General features: G+C 42.9%; 1 protein-coding gene across 2 annotated transcripts in view; it reads right to left on the minus strand.

Annotated features, from left to right (window-relative positions):
• Positions 1-2870: 2870 nt before the first annotated feature.
• SERPINE2 (serpin family E member 2) overlaps positions 2871-12902 on the minus strand; it is a 60515-nt gene continuing 50483 nt past the window's right edge. Inside the window, exons 5-9 of one of the 2 annotated variants that reach the window (XM_080933006.1) lie at positions 11681-11879; positions 10417-10517; positions 8545-8631; positions 5977-6060; positions 2871-4399 (exon numbers count right to left, since the gene is read on the minus strand). In XM_080933006.1, coding sequence (XP_080789132.1) covers positions 4362-4399; positions 5977-6060; positions 8545-8631; positions 10417-10517; positions 11681-11879 — 509 coding nt within the window. In that variant the 3' untranslated portion in view covers positions 2871-4361. The remainder of the gene's footprint in view (positions 4400-5976; positions 6061-8544; positions 8632-10416; positions 10518-11680; positions 11880-12902) is intronic. The other variant, XM_080933005.1, reaches the window with a different exon arrangement.

Below are 12902 nucleotides of genomic sequence, written 5' to 3' on the forward strand. Positions count from 1 at the left end.
CAGCAAAAAATTAAAAACACTGTGAAGAGTTTAGTAGTTCAGGAGTCTTCAGGGATGTAACTGTAGAGGACCTGCCTAGTACATGCAAAGCCCCAGTACCACATAAAATGAGCATGGTGACCCATGGCTGTAATCCCAGCACTTGTGAGGTAGAGGCCATAGGCCCAGACGGTCAAGGTTATCCTCAGCTGCATAGAGTTTGAGATCCTGTCTGAAAAAGAACAGCAATGGCTATCAACCTTGTGGCATCTTCAAGTAGACTCTCAGTAGGCAGCGAACACAACATTTCAACCTTCGTAAGGAAATGTAAGCACACAGCTGTCAGCCACAGCTTAGCCAGATCTCATCTCTACCACAAGTCATGGCTGATGGGTCCTGGAAGGGAGTGTTTGGTGTCCTGTTGACTCATGGAGCCGCTGTAGTTCAGACTCCTTCATATGAAGCCCAGGAGCCACTCAATTATTCATTTTCAGAAAAATAACACAAAACAAACAAAGAAAAAACAGAAAGTGACAGGCATAAACCCTTAAACCCTTTTGCAACGTTCTGGATGACTGAAGTTTTTTTTTTTTTTTTTTTTTTTTCCAGGTCACCTGTCATTATTTATATCATGGGACAAATACTTGATAGTCCAGTAAGGCATCAGAGCACCTAGCATATCTGGGTCAACGTCTGCTCTCATTTTCCAGTGTCCCAGGAGAAATTGAAAGTACCCATCTCATTAAGTGACAGAGTTATTTCACTGGTAGTTGGCTCCATTTTCCCCTAGGTCTACCATTTTGTTACTTTAAGAAAATTGCAGCCGGCTTCTTGCTCAAACTCAGTGTGCCATCTAATCTATGGTAAATCATTCACTCAACCATGTCTGCAGAGTAGAAGTCTCTCACAGGCCTGTAATTTTCCTAGCGGTCTTCGTATCTTAAAAGGATTCCAGTTTCCCTCCAGGAAAAGAGCTTTCAGAAAATTGATATTTTTGAAGACAAGGCCTGAAGACTCATTGGCTTAAATATGTCACAAGGGAAAAGGCTACACGTTAAAAGTTAGGAGAAACATTTCCCCTCTGGTTCCAGGGATTGCAGATGGATTTGATTCCAGAAGTCAGCTAGGAGCAGTGTGTGTGTGTATGTTCAGTAGAGGAACAGCAGAGCTGTTGGGATTGAGAGAACTAAGGGAGAAGAGGGTACCCTGACTCATGACTTTGCAAGTTCTGAATGTCACTGCACTTGAGAACTTTACCAGACACTTGAGAATTTAATGTAACCAGTGAAGTATGGCCAACATACTGTTGGAGAGCAGGAGAGTAGCCCATCTCTATACAACACACTAGGTCCACCCCAACATCCCTGTACAATATTCCAGCATCTCTATACAACACATTAGGTTCATTCCAACATCCCTATACAATATTCCAGAATCTCTATACGACACACTAGGTCCATTCCAACATCCCTATACAATATTCCAGCATCTCTATACAACACACTAGGTCCATTCCAACATCCCTATACAATATTTCAGTATCTCTATACAACACACTAGGTCCATTTTAACATCCCTATACAATATTCCAGCATCTCTATACAACACACTAGGTCCATTCCAACATCCCTATACAATATTTCAGTATCTCTATACAACACACTAGGTCCATTCCAACATCCCTATACAATATTCCAGCATCTCTATACGACACACTAGGTCCATTTTAACATCCTGTCAACTCTGGTTCCTTTTGGAAGGAGCACCAATAGGGAGAGTTGGGAGTCTAGGGACTGTTTGACTCTGTAGATATTTGAATGTCTTCTCTCTTGGTCTTATTTCCCTTTTGTCCTGCTTCTGTATCTCATAAACATACTTGAAAAGGGCAAGCAATTGTTATGCTAAGACTGTGTCTGCGCATCCCAAGTTTATTTGGGAAAAGGACCACTCCCCTGCACTTGATACCTGGTAGACACTTGTGAGGTTTAAGTTTTAGAGGTCAACCTGCCTGTAAGGAAAAAAGAATGTATGCCCATGTATGTGGTAAAACACTGCTCCTGGGTGTGTCTGTGAAGGTGCTTCTAGAAGACTGGCAGTGAACAATGAAAGACCCGTCATCACTCAGGGTCGGGGCTGGGGATGGCATCATCCCACTCATTGAGAGTAAGCTAAGCTAGGACAATACGGAAAAGGCAGCATTTTCTCTCTTCTGGAGGTGGGACCCTCATCTCCTGACTAGACATCCGAGCCCAGATTCACAAGTCCTTGGCCTCTGATACATCATTGTTCCTCCACCTTGGGCCTTACGGTTTGGATTGAGATGTGCTGCCATACTCTGTGGTTCTCCAGCTTACAGAGGGTGTACTGCAGGAGTCTTGGCCTCTATAATCATGAGACAATTTCTGTAAACCAACCCCCTCTCATGTGTCTCTCCCTGTAACATACTAGTTCTTTACCCAGAATTCTCCAAACAATACAGCACACAAAATGACATACAGAGGAAGACCGAACATAATTCTGATTCCATGGCCACTGGTACTACACTTTTAAGTGATTCACAACGTGCTCCTGACTCAGGGTATATAAAACCTACTAGGACTGGCTTTAGAAGGCATAACTCACAAGGGGCACAGTTGTTAGAATGTGCGAACTCTTCAAAATAGGGTTTTAGCATTGACGTTCCTTTCTTCTGTGGATGTAGATACACACAACAAAGTGGTTGCAAACAACATAGTCTAGTCTCCTTTACAAGTAACAATTATTGTAAACAACAAGGTCAAATAGTGCTGACATTTTGTTATTAGCGTAAGGCCCAGAACTTCTGGGCTTAACAAATACATTCTGAAGTTTTGACAAGAAGTGCTTTAAATCGTTTAAATTTTGTTTACATTTGGTGTGTGTGTGTGTGTGTGTGTGTGTGTGTGTGTGTGTCTGTGTCTGTAACTTCAGTGTGCATGTGAAGGCCAGAGAACAACCTGTGGGACTCAGTTCTCTTTCTACCACATGGGTCTTGGAGGTTGAATACATGTCCATCAGCCTTGGCAGCAAGCCCCTTTACCTGCTAAGCCGTCTAACTGTTCCAAAGTTTTTAGCTCTTCTGATGACAGGCTACACAAGTCAGAACCTCATCTTAAAATGCCCTTTATGTGGTAACATAAATGTGATATTTAAATTCCATGTGAAAAATTATCCCTCTGAATGAATGAATGAATGAATGAATGAATGAATGAATGAATCAAACAAACAAACAATAGTAAATTCAAAGATCCACCATTCTAGCTTGTTACCATAAACCAAAGATTTACTGTAGCTTAGATTTTTCAAGATACAGAAGTCTCCAGACATTTCTTTCTGTACTTTTTAAAGACCGAAGTCTGCGGAGAATCCTTAGGCACTGCTCCAGGGAGCTGAGAGCAGAGCTGGGATTACTGTGGCAGCCACGCAGGCAAAGCCCCATAAACGGAGAAACATCCAGACAAGGAATAGCGATGGCTTGCCAGGTTGCAGGAAAAAGGACAGAAAACGTCCAGGGGCTTTGAAGCTCCTGCAAGCTACCGAAGTAGAAAGGCTTCTTACCATAAGAGGCAGAGTAAGGTTTCCGAAATGGTTGCGTTTTTTTTTTTTTTTTTTTAAATACCATTTTCTTCAAACAGAAAAACGGCCTCTTTTAAATTTGTACTACCCGGAACACTTTATTTCTTTTTACTTTATACAAAATACAAAAACGCCAACCCAAAGAGTACAGAACAGTAGTGACGGGCACGTGGCTTGACAGCAAATTGTGTCCAGCGAGACGTTAGTTTTCCAACTTTATTTTAGTGAACACATGCAGTATATAAAACAACACCAGCAACAGAAACAACACTCGAAGAGGCTACGGCTTTCGCTAGCTCCACCCACCACCAACCTCAGCCTTTGGGTGGAAGTGGGAGAAAGGAATTAAAAGGGCAAGTGATATTGTTTTCCATAAAAACATAAAAACTACTACAAAATGTCCCCCTCCCTCCTGTCACACTGATTAAACCTCTCCCAGAAAGTCACACTTAAACCCAAGAACAAAACAAAAATGCTGAACTTGACAGACAGCAAATACTCGAGAGGGTTGTTAACCTAGGTAACCGATCAGTAGTTTAAAGAAATCTTCTAGACATCTTGAAGGCCGCCTGTTCTTTCTTCACTACAGCATGCTAACCATCCTGCCTTTTCTTCTGACACAGCCCTGACCAGAAACACTTGTGTCACTTAACTGTCTCCATGAACCAGGTTCAGGAAAGAAAGCAGTGTATAAAAATATTTAACAGAACTATGAAAGATGTGGGGAAGGGAGTCTTTCTTCAGAGCAAAGTCGTCTTGACTTTGCATGGCTTTCTTTTGTCCGTCCTTCAGGGTTTGTTCACCTGTCCCAGGAACAAGATGGCACCTAGAGGGTTAAAGAGAGATAATGTCTGACATCATAAAATGAATTCATGGTGCAAGACAGAGAGGGTGCTGCTTGCTGGGGAGAGAAGGAGCCATGGCTAACCTCTTGCTCAGCTGTGCTATTCTGTAGAACTTTCCCCAAAGGCAGAAACAGTCTCCATCTTCACTGTGCAATTGATACAGTCATATTTGGAGCTAAGTTGAGGACAGTGTGACAGAAGGTGACATTTTAATTACGTGTCATTTTAATAGACTTTAGGTTAAGTAGCTAGAAACTCCAGCATTAAACTGATCAGCTCTGATGCATTAATGAGGTCATATCAAACATGAGATAAAAGAATAAGGAACTATACCTTCCGATTAAAATAACAGCACCCACAGTGCATGGATGTGAAGCCAACATTTCCATAAAGGCTTATACGTCACAATTAAGTAAAAAAGGGGGGAGCTGTAAAAAAGGGGGGAGCTGTTAGTATTCCTACTTTACTTCTAAGAAGATCTACTGTAGCTAGGTATGTGTGTGCCACTGTGAGTTTATGTGTACTGAATGTGTGTGGGCGCCAGGTCACCTGGAACTAGAGACGCGGGCAGTAGGGACAGGTCCTCTGCAAGAGCAATGAGCACTCTTAACCGTGAGCCATTTCTCCAGCCCTACTGGCCTTATTTTTAAAAGTTATTTATTAATTTTTTAAAAAATACTATCATTTAATCAAGCAAGGTTTTCATACAATATATTTTGATCAGTTCTTTTTAAAAGATTAATTTAGTGAGCTGATGAGATGGCAAAGTAGGTGAAGTAAACATGTAAACATGAGGACCTGGGTTCACTACCCAGCACCCATGGAAAAGGACAAATGTGGTGATGTACTCATAGCTTATATTCTCACAGAGACAGAGGAGTTTCTAGGGCTAGTGAGCCAGCCTAGCTTAATCTTCAAGTCCCACGACCCTATCTCAAAAAAACCTCAGGAATGACAAACAAAATTTGACCTGTCCTTTATACACGAATATATGTGCACATATATCCATACAGCTGCCCCCACTTACCACACACACACACACACACACACACACACACACACACACACACACACACACACGCACACAGTAAAAAAAAAAAAAAAAATCAAAGCCCAATTTAACATCTGAGTTGTGGAGCTCAGCTCCTTTGAATGGACAGTTCCTAAGACATTATATCTGAGTGACCTCACAGAAGCTAAAGACACAGAGTTTGTTGTGATATTTAAGGTATCTTTAAGACTACAAAAAAAATTCAACAGATGTCAAGAGTTTCAAAGGTTGTGCTGCACCTTTTCATATGTTAAAAACCACCACCTTCTTCCAAATCTACACTCTGGGCAATAGCTAAAAGATCCCAACAAACTCTGTAACACGGACTTCATTTTCTTCCCTCTTTAAAGTGTGTGTGTGTGTCGGGGGGAGTTTATAGTATCCATAACGTCTCCTATAGATGACGCAGGGAAAACAGGTAAGTGCCACACTGATGGGGTGCCGGTGCAGCTGCAACGGACCTTTCTACACACAAACAGCTAGCGATAAAACAGAAGAACCACTCACCTGTGGGATTGTGTCGGATGGAAAACATGAAAGGCCTGTCTACAATGAACCAGGGAGGCGACGACCTTGCAATTAGGATGGCAGCTATGGGAAGAAGAAGAAGTGATGTTACCCACTAAGCACCAGGGCAGCGACTGGACACCCAGAGGCTGGTGTCTGCGGATATGTTTGCTTGCCTCATAAGCAGGCAGGCTATAACGGTCTCAATGGTCACTGCGTATTGGCCTGGCCTTTTTGGTTACTGTCTCTCTTAGTGTGTAAAAGCCCCATCCGACCAATAAGTGTACTTTGTTCTCATAGATTTATGGGGATTGAATGACATAAAACACACGGAAGCTCTTGGGACAGAGACTGCCACCAAATGAGCATCCAGAGAATACTTGCTGTTATTATAAGCTATTTTTACTCATACCATCTGTGCTGATGAAGTCTCTGGACCTCTTTAGTCTACCCACATCGTTTCTGCACATCAAAGGCCAGCTCAGAATGCTTAACTGTTGGTTCTGCGCCTTCTCATTTAGATACCCTTTCTGACAATGACATAGACTGCTCAGTGGCACCTGCTCTAGGACACCCCTGCTCAACTCATTAGCTGCAGACCATCTGCCTTAGAAAACAACTTTTTGTTATCCTTGTAATAGCGGGGATAAAACCCAGGACAATGTGACCGCTGAGCAAGTCATTTGCCACCCGAACTATAGCCTGAAAGAAAGGTTCTTTAGACACGTAAGTCTTAGACCTGCCTACTTTCCCCAGTGGCTGATCCTGTTTGGCTATGGTAAGGCTAAGGAGAGAAAGAAGGGTGGGATAACTACCAGTGCCTGGCATGCTGGTTCAGTCCTTTGCTCAAACTTCTGAAGGGCATGAAAGGCGTGGCTTGCTCTTAGAAAAGGAATACTCAAAAGTTACGCTGGGCAAACTGCTTAACCCAGAATTACAACTAGATAGCATGAAGTACATAGATTGGTATCTCCCTAACATTCCTACAGTGAGGCACTAATCTCCTAACATGATTACACGTGGAGACAGGCCCTTTAATGGAGGATATTAAGGACACAGAAGGACCTAGTGATGAGGCTCTGACCCAACAGGACGGATATCCTTATTAAGATGAGGAGGGGCTCCAGGGACATAACAAAATCACATGAGCACACAAACAAGTCTCAGGAGCACACAAAGCCATCAAGAGAAGTCAAACCTGCTGCCACCCAGACCCTAGACCTCTGGCCTCAAGAACCGTGGGAAAATAAACACCTGTTATTTAAGTTCTCTGTTCTCTGTCATCATTATGAGAGCCCGAGCTAATTCAGCACCCACAGAGTGCTGACACAGAGGCCGGGACTTGGTATAACAGTCTGCTGTCATGGTCTTGAAATCCCTAGTACAATTCAGACCAAGGGAGTCTATAGTCCCTTTCACACAGGGCTCCTCTACAAATCATGTGGCTGGTCTGACTGGAATGGTAGTTGGCAAAACGGACAAACCGTTTTTGTCAAATTTAACAGAGAGCAGCTAGAGAAGACAAAGGATATTTTAAAAAAAATCATCGAAACTCATATTCTAGGTTTTTATGTTAAATGCTATTTTAAAGCAACAGAAAAATATTAAGCATCTTTTGAGAAGTGATAAGGCACTGACTCTACAGAATGAATGATAACTTCGTCCCATGACTAGAAATAGTCAAGCATCCAGCAGGATGTCCAGTGAAGCTATGCTATGAGCTTACAATCTCATATCCAATCTTCTTATCTCAGTACACAGGTTACTGATGGCTTTACTGGTGCTGATGGGGACAAGCTTAGGTCTTCTTTCTTTATAATCTAAGAGGACAGAGGCAGATACTCTAATGGTCAAAGAAGGCTGTAGACGATGCTGATTCTCCACATTGTCCTGGGGAGACTCAAGGAGCTAGGCCCCTGTACTTGCTGTTAGGTTTCTATCTAAAGATAAGCCTTCTCTGCTGGCAAAGTAGCCAGATGTGCTTTATCCTGCTGAGAGCAGGGACCACTATGCAATGGTACTTGGGCTAGGTCTATACTGCCAACCCCTGGTTTGATAAATACAGCTTTATTGGAAGACTGGGAAGGCCATACCTACTCAGCTGCATGCCTTTGGTTGCTTTCCTGCTGTATTTGCAGACTTGAGGATTGGGCTGAAATAACACACTAGCTAGCTCTTTTCCAGGGAGATGGTGACTTCCTTCCTAGTTGAAATTTCTACACCAACATGATTTATCTTTTCTAAGTGTTCAAACCCGTGGCCTTGTGTATGCAGGGCAAGTACTCCACCCCCGAGCTACACTTGATATCAACGTTGTGGTTATTATCATTGCTATCACTACCATCATCATCAAATCTTACCGATACTCACTGCTGACTCCAATGCTCCTTCCTATCTCCCCCTTCTCCTCCTCACCGCCACCACCACCAGCTACTTCACCAGCCCATACTCATTGCTGTCTCCCAAGGGTCAGCTTTCAAGGCTCCCTAGGAGTCTGCTAAGCTGAAGAGTGAGCCTGGAGTCTGGTTTGCTATTGGACGTGGCCTTGCCATGTGACCCAGCACTTACTTGTTGCTGCCGAGGCTTTGGTTCCATCTTCACTGACTTCGATTTTTGCTTTTTGCAAGATGTGAGAGACATGAAGGCTCTCTGACCCTGTTCCCAGAAAATACAACATCAGCACTTCTTTGATGAGCTTGCCATCTACAGTTATTTGCCCAAAGCTATGGCAAATCCCAGTTTATGAAAAGGGTCAGAAGTCACTCGACAGTCCTGCAGATTGAGGGCTGTGGGTGGCTGTCACTTGCAGTAGATTTCGATGAATGCTAAATGATTTGCGATTGATACTTCTGGGATGGATTCCCAGACCCCAAATGGTTTAGCGACTCTAATCACTTCAACTCAGATGACTATTAATTTTGTCTTAAAAAGTGAAAAGAACAGAGATCTGTAAAGATGCCATTTTTCCCCCAGAGGAAGAAGAAGAAAGACAATAATAATATTATCCAACTAGACTGTCTGTCCCAGAGAGGATTTCAGATGGGGAAACTGAGGCTCACAAGGTTAAGAAATTGTCACACGGTTAGTTAGGCTCCAACCACACCATCTGTCAGCGCAGCAGTATGAGAAGAGCACTCCTGGGAAGGGCCAGGCACAGAACTGCAGCTGTATCTTGGGGACCCTCCAGTGAATTCAGTTCCAAAAACAACCGAACAAATCCCAGGGCTGCAACTACCCAAGAGGACACCAACTCATCAGCATGAGCCCGAGAGGACACGGAGCTGGTTAAAGAGAACAAAAGAGCTTATTTTTGGCCACCTGGTTTTTATTTGCATTGTCTGCACAAATAGCCAGCTCTAATGTGGCTAGTTGAGACAAGGTGCAAGTTTATATGGCTCAGGTCAGCTTCGAGGTTAAAGAGAACAGCTCAAGAAGACTCAGGGCACCTGGTCCTCCTATTTATTATTCAGACCATAACAGGTGATTTTGAACAAGTGCTTCTTTCTCAAACTTTATTAGGCCAAGGATCCCATTAAAATAAAAGTATGATTCAGGGGTCTGGATCTGAACCAAGTCATGCATTTCTAACAGGATTTCTAACAGGTTATGCTGATGTGCTGGGCTGGGAACCAGGAAAGAAAAGAGAATGGGAAGATGGAGGCAGGAGACATTCAGATACTCTTGAGCACACAGTGGGGTTGGTAATAAAACTAACTCTACCAGTCAAGAGTTAAAATACACACTAGAGTACTGCGCATGTCAGCATTACAGCTTGTCATTGGAAACTGTGTTCTCAGTGTGGAAGTTAGAGACCTGACCCATTCAAACCGTTCCAGGCAGAGTTACATGTAACGGCAAACAAGGAGAGGTGATGTACTCTGCTTGGATGAAGGACAGTCTCAATCAGACGCATTGAATTAGTTAATTCAGACCAATGGCAGAATACATTTTAGATACAAGGCAAGCCTACATTACTCTGTGGAAGTAAGCTAAATGTTTGAGAATTCAAAAACTTTCAGGTTTTTTTTTTTTTTTTTTTTTTTCAAACCCAAGGGGAAAAGTTGATTTAAAAAATAAAGAACTATGGAGTCCTAATCAAGAGGCAAACTCTGGGGTTACAAAGTTCCTCAGCGGTAGAGCACTTGCCTAACAAGAACACAGATTCAAGTCCTAGCATCGAGGAAGGAAAAGAACCAAGTGTTTGGGTAGCAGGCAATGCAGAAGTCCTTATCCTTGTGGTCCCTCAGGCCTCATGTGAGATGCAAGAGGAAAGGATGAATGCTAACTGAGCCAGTGATACTCAACAGCATCCTTTGGCAATACATCAAGCTAAACTTTGCACAGGTTTAGAGCAACACACTCCTGATTTTGCTATTTCTTTTCGTGAGCAGAAGGACCTGTAACACTGTCTTGAAGTTCTATGTTTTAAACTCAACATACTTGTTATTTTTGCAAAATTTGCCTTTGATGGCTCAAACATCTCAGTGATGCCAAGGGCTTTCAGTGGCTCCTTCAGATCTGTTTGTGCCACAGCTGTGAACCTATAGGAAAGCAGAAAATATGCTGGGATTCAAACATGACAAAAATCAGCGCATAGTTTGATATAGGTTCTTTAAGTAAAACCTTGTTATCTCTCTGAACTGCAGCCTGACGTCTAAACCTAACAGTTAAATGCCAGCAAGTAGACAACACACTCTCTACCCACTCACAATGGGCATGGCCATCCAGGTATGACAGGCAGTCCATACCAGATATTCAGTTAAGCATTATTCAGTGGCTTTCTATAAGAGTGTGTTAGGATGCATTTAAGATGTCTTTATCTTTTCAGTGAATTTTTTCTGCATGCATGTACACCTGGCCCCAAGGCAGACAGGAAAGGGCATCAGGTCCCCTGGAACTGGAGTTATAGATGGTTGTGTACCACCATGTGGGTGTTAGGGACAGAATTGAGGTCCCTTGCAAGAACAGTGAGGACTCTTAACCATGGAGCCACCTTTTCAGCCCCCTCAGGAGGAGGACTTCTGATGCTTGTAGTGGTACCACACTGACTACTCAAGACTTATTGGATTAACTCAAGTTATTAGCATCCTCTGTTCCCACTGAGGTGTGGATAGACACCCTGGATTGTGGGGAAGCTGGTAATGATGAAAAGTTCACAGACAGGAGACAGATTCCACACACCCACACACACATCCTGGAGAAAATGTCCTTTGAACTGCTAGAGATTATGATGCACACAGAATTGCGTCTGCTTTTGCCCTAGTCACAAGTTGTAACATCAGAAATTCCATCTATAATTTACTTTGGAGGGATAAAAGGAAAGCTGCCTTAAATACTGATGGAATCAGCCTCATGGGCCTTGGTCTTTCATAGCTTCCAGCCTGTACCCGAATGAAGTTCCTTATCTTACCAAGTTCCTTTGACTACTGTGTTCTAACCCATATGTATGTCTCAATTTTCACATGGAAAGCTATGCTAGAAGTTGTCACAGAGTCATGAAGACTTCGTACTCATCAGGGTTCTACGACCAGGGCTGCCCGCTCTCCTTTAGTATGACTGTTGTCTCACCACAAATAGGCACCATAGGATCTCAGAGAAAGCTTTTAGAAAACACAGCCTGGTTCTCAGGAAGCACACTTTCCATAACACTATCTTAGCACCCTGTTTCAGAGCATCCTTTCTTGTTAAGGAAAGGGGTACTCACTTGGGCAGGACCAGCTGCATCCTCTTGGGTACCATGGTGTTCATCCAGCTATCGATGGTTTTGGTACTGATGTGAGGGATGATGGCAGACAGTGGGGTGGAGCTCTCTGTTGGTAGGGCGATCAGCATGCTGATGCTCTCACCATGGTAGGGCAACTCAATGAAGTTATACCATAAGCCATTCGGGGTGCTGGTAGACCCTAAAGAAACCAGAGGCAGATTTAGTGTATGCCTAATGGCTTCTAGAGAGGGGGGAACAAGTGGCTGGCGGTCACCAGGGAAGCCGTAGGAGAAAGACAGTAATTCAGCCTGCAAAGCTCCCTTTGCTACAAATAGCTCCCTCAGAAGGACAAAGATAAGGACAATGACTTCTTTCTTCCCTGGTGCAGAGTTCTCTGTCTTCAGTCTAGACAGAACGCCTCTGGGCACCGCTAAGCTCACTTTAATTCTGCTGAGTAGAATGTAAGTAGACCATTAGGTTGTTAGGTACCCACAGCACAGTGCTTTGTAAGAAGACAACCTTTATATGGGTAAAAGAATAAATTAAGGCTACTTATGAGTTTTGCTTTGCTTTGTTTTGTTTTTACATTCTACTTTGTTTCAGAAAATACGCTTTATTGTATTTAAGGTATACAATATGACGGCCAAGCCAAGACACAGCAAAAGCATTTCTATGGTAGAGCTAATTACCCATCATTCCACATAGCTTCCAGTTTTAAAATGAAAAAGGATTGAGCTAGGTGAGCACCAGGTTTCATCTCTCTTTCCCAAGTGCAGATGCACTATGACCAGCTACCTCAAACCACTGCCATCGTTAATTAGAGATAGAATAGACTATTTCCTCAAACCGTGAGCCAAAATAAACCCTTCCTGTCTTTAGCTGCCTTTGTCAGGAATTTTCTTACAAGGAACTCACACAGCAATGGAGAACAGCCTGGGATAGCAACTGCATAGTACAACTGAGCAGTCAAAAGGCCCCTGATGGCGTCTCTAAATTGATGGAGGCTTTCAAAAGCGTGTGTTAAGCACTGAACCTTTAAAGATGAACTCTGTGAGCTTGTTGAGGTGCCATCCCGCTATACAGATGGAAATATTGGGATATATGTATATATATGTGTGTGTATATATATAATATTGTATATATGTGTGTATGTAAAGATTACACACAGCATTTATGAAATATAGTGATATTAAAGTATGGACCTCACAATGTTACTGAGATG

Source organism: Micromys minutus (assembly GCF_963924665.1).
Source record: "Micromys minutus genome assembly, chromosome: 19".
In the NCBI taxonomy this organism is placed as follows: Eukaryota; Metazoa; Chordata; class Mammalia; order Rodentia; family Muridae; genus Micromys; species Micromys minutus.